Source organism: Antrostomus carolinensis, unplaced genomic scaffold (assembly GCF_000700745.2).
Source record: "Antrostomus carolinensis isolate BGI_N321 unplaced genomic scaffold, ASM70074v2 scaffold22575, whole genome shotgun sequence".
Lineage (NCBI taxonomy): Eukaryota > Metazoa > Chordata > Aves > Caprimulgiformes > Caprimulgidae > Antrostomus > Antrostomus carolinensis.
The window spans coordinates 3,466-7,844 of NW_010318742.1; the positions used below are offsets into that span (position 1 = coordinate 3,466).

At 39.1% G+C, this 4,379-nt stretch overlaps 1 protein-coding gene across 2 annotated transcripts in view; it reads right to left on the reverse strand.

Annotated features, from left to right (window-relative positions):
- Nucleotides 1-961: 961 nt before the first annotated feature.
- Nucleotides 962-4,379, reverse strand: part of OAT (ornithine aminotransferase) — a 12,447-nt gene continuing 9,029 nt past the window's right edge. For both annotated transcript variants that reach the window (XM_010169033.1, XM_029085208.1), the window contains 3 exons: nt 3,889-4,002; nt 2,942-3,086; nt 962-1,332 (listed from right to left, as the gene is read on the reverse strand). In XM_010169033.1, coding sequence (XP_010167335.1) covers nt 1,172-1,332; nt 2,942-3,086; nt 3,889-4,002 — 420 coding nt within the window. In that variant the 3' untranslated portion in view covers nt 962-1,171. The remainder of the gene's footprint in view (nt 1,333-2,941; nt 3,087-3,888; nt 4,003-4,379) is intronic.

A 4,379-nucleotide genomic window follows, 5' to 3' on the forward strand; every position in this document is an offset into this window, starting at 1 on the left:
TAAACAGTTCTGTGACCCTGACCAGCAGACTGGTTCATTTCCATAAACTAAGTTGCTTTTAACATACCACAGGATAATTTACCACTTCCAATTACAACCATGTGACTGCATTTAACCCTTATGCTTGGCAAAGGGAACGTTTTGCATTAACAGCAATTAATCAGGGTTTAATCACAGCTGAAACCAGCATAGTTAAGAAATACAATAAAAAACCCAACCTAGTATAAGTACAGCAGCCAACTCCACAACTTCATACACTATATTGGCAGCATTCAAAGGCAGGAAAGTGCAGAAGCACTCACCCTGTAGAAAAGCACAGCAGAAGATGGACAGAAATACACAGACCACAGAGGCAGCACGTGCTGTGGCTCTGGACACAGACAACTGCAAGTTTCTTGCTCCTTTGGAATACATTGGGTTATTTTAGTTGCACATTAACATTCTTTTTTTTAAATGCAAGGCATGTTTTAATATAAACATCCAGATTATAGAAAGTTTTCTAACAGTAAAAACAGATCTATATGCTTAGATCTATTTTACAAGATTGCAAAGCTAAACACCGAGATCAGGCTTGAAAACAGCATCTCTTGTCGTACAATCAGAATATTTTACATACAGAACACAGCTCAGTGCTTGTCAGGTTCACCAGCATAACACACAGTTTGTCAAACCTGCAGGGTTCCAAGTTTTTTTCTAGCTACAAATGAGAAACAGAAATTCATCCATAATTCCAAGTGCTTCCAGCCTACAGACATCTCACCAAGGGGTTAAAAATGCCAAATGGGTTGTTTTGGAGAATCGTATGAGAGTGCAAGACCACCCTTACTAAAATACATATAAATTAGATTTCAAACTTTGGCCAAGACTTTCAACAGTTAAACAGATTTCTACAGATATCTCCCCTCAAACATTCTGACTCAACTGTTCAACAGGTACATGACTAGATGAAGAGAACCTCACCACTTTATTTCCAAGTATTCTGAGATTGGAAGCTCTTTAAAATCATTTTTTATTTTCTTCAGAGACATTAAAATTTAAAGACAAAGCTACATTTTAAGAGTTAAGTCCTCTTAGATAAAAGGAACGCCTGCTCCAAGAGAGGGCCTCCATCACACATATTTCAACACTCCACCTTGGGTCAGTCAGCAGGTATTTTTTAAAAGCCACGTGTTCAGAAAGACAGAATGGTCTTATGAATTATGTCGATGCACTCTCTGATTTCATCCTCCTTAATCACAAGCGGCGGTGCCAGCCGAATGATATCACCATGAGTAGGTTTGGCAAGAAGTCCGTTATCACGAAGCCGCAAACACACCTTCCAGGCATCATAGTCTAGAATTAAAGGAAAAAGAAAATGAAGATGCTTACACTACAGCAGAAAAAGTGGCACAATAGTAGCACATGGTACGTGGGGACAGATTGTAAACTCCTTGCCATCCAGCACTGGAAAGATGAAGTGTGTTCACAAATGAAGTGGTCGCTTGTGAGCAACTCCCCAGAACTGGCAGTGAACAAACATGCAAGACTGGCTGCAGAACTGCCCTTTGCCTGGAGGGACTCACAAGTTTGCCTCCAGCACACCAAGTTTTGCTCCTTCACAGCTGAGCCCTTGTCTAGATGTAGCAATAAATTTTAAGAAGTGAACCATGCAAAGGAGAGGTAAGAGAACACCTGGACAGGACTTCAGTCAAGGTTATGTTTACACCTGGATTTCAGCACGTGATGTGCATGTCTTAGGAAATTACAGAATCACACACAGAATCACAGAATGGTGGGGATTAGAAGGGACCTCGAAAGATCATCCAGTCCAATCCCCCTGCCAGAGCAGGAACCTAAATGAGATCACACAGGAAGGTGTCCAGGCGGGTTTTGAATGTCTCCAGAGAAGGAGACTCCACACCCTCCCTGGGCAGCCTGTCCCAGGGCTCTGTCACCCTCACTGGAAAGAAGTTTCTTCCCAAGTTTAAGCAGAACCTCCTGTGTTCCAGCTCACACCCATTGCCCCTTGTCCTACCATTGGACATCACTGAGAAGAGCCTGGCTCCATCCTCCTGACATTCACCCTTTACATATTTATAAACATTAATGAGGTCTCCCCTCAGTCTCCTCTTCTCCAAGCTAAAGAGCCCCAGCTCCCTCAGCCTTTCCTCATCAGGGAGATGCAACACCCCCCTGCAAGCACTTTGTCACTTAGCATACTCATGACAAAAAGAATTGTCTGCCTTGGCTTCTAAGATGTTCTCTGATATAATTCAAGGTGTTAATCCCTAGAAATTTGTTCTCAGTCATTAACTTTTTCCTTCCTCGTACCCTCCCATATTCATTGTACACTTCTAAGTATCCTGGAACAAACGTCCTGGGACAACCCTTCCATACTCTGAGAGAAACCAGCTTTACAGATATGGCCAGGGAGGTGAGGAGACAAAAGGGTATTTAAGCTGGATTCACCATCAGGTTTGAACATTTTTAAATCATAAAATAATTCAAATAATTAAAAAAAAAAAAAATTGTTCAGACTTACTTAGTAAAAAACCCCCTACTTTTAATAGCACACAATCACTTGAGTAAGTTTTCAGGAGGTACTGCAGTGAGATCTGAACCCCAACATGATGCCTATACACGTGGCCAGGGAGGTGAGGAGACAAAAGGTTATTTGAGCTGGATTCACCATCAGGTTTGAACATTATCAAATCATAAAATAATTCAAATAAGTTTAAAAAAACCCCCAACATTGTTCAGACTTACTTAGTAAAAAATCCCCTACTTTTAATAGCACACAATCACTTGATTAAGTTTTCAGGAGGTACTACAGTACTATAGCGAGATCTGAACCCCAACATGATGCCTATACACCATCCTCCTACTCCACTAAAATACTTTCAATTAAAGTTAAAATATATTTTTTCATGCTATGATTGCAAAGTTGATTATATTTCCTCACCTTTAGTTTCCCGAATTACAATTGCATTTAACAGCCCTTTTCCTCTTACAGAAGTTACAATATCAGATGGTGTCTTCATGAGCTCCTTTCTTAGTATGTTACCCATTATTTCTGCATTTTTAGCCAAATCTTCCTCTTCAATTACCTAAAGAGAAGGCAGATCTAGAGTCAACCAAAGGGCACTGCATTTGTTTTATGTATGGATGACTAATGACATTAAAATTGCTGAGATACAAAAGGTGTTGCATGCAAAGTGTCACTAAAAAAGCTGCATATCCAAGCAGATTAGTATTAAACCTTTATTCATTCATGTTTACAAGAAACAATAAACTCTTAGAAATTTTACTCTAAATTAACTGCTTTTCATTTACTGTTATTTACAAGTAAACAGTAAATCTCTGAAGAATCTTAATATGTTCAGGTCCACATACTAGGTAATGATGAGGCTTTCTGAGTGATTTGCATTACATGTGGTCAATTCTGCAGTCACAGAGTAATTAAAATACAGACTCTGGACAAAATATTTTACTAGCTTTTGTTTGAGCTCCAGTAGCACGTATGTGTTACCAAGCTCACAGAGCAGCAGCCTCTGCAATACGGTATAGCAAAATAAGCCAGTTTTAAAATGTCTTCATGAAACTAGTGAAACTATTTTACCAAATTTACCTAAAAGCCTTGAAACTCCCCCTAGATAAATTTTTATTTTATCATTTAAGACATTAAGGGAATAAAATACACAGAAATTAGGACACATTTCCAGTAAAGATTATAGAATTTGTTTGGTGATCTATGCAAACAGTTCACCACTACCAATTTTCCATTCTTATTTAAAGCCAGATTTCTGCTTGTAGCATAACAAATTGTACCATTTATCTCAGCAAAGATCACGTCAGAGTGACACCCTTTTTCTCTCTGGATTCCAAATCTCTTATTTACAATGCACAAACCTCCAGTGCTGCGATTGCAACGCGGCAAGCTAACGGATTTCCTCCATATGTAGATCCATGTTCACCAGGCTTAATGGTCAGCATAATTTCATCATCACATAGTACTGCTGAGACCTGAAACGGGAAGGTCAGCCAATTTATTTACATATATATATATGTATATTTAGAACAGTAAACTTAAATCTCTCTGTAGCAAACTTTTCCTCAGGCTCGGGAAAGGATAAATTTCAGCTTATGGTGAGAAATTACATTTACATTCCCAGCTGTGTGTAGAGAAAAGCATATCTGAAAATCACATTACAGCTTAATCCCTTCAATACACTTAGCTATACTGGGAACACGTAGCACCTAACTACAGCTGAGGGGCATTTCTCCAAATTGAATATTATTTCAAGAGTTTAGGCTTCAAGACTCTGTTTAGCTATTTAGAAATACCTTCATCTGGCCAAAACAGTACAAGGCAGGTTGTAACTTCCACCCTAATCAGCAGG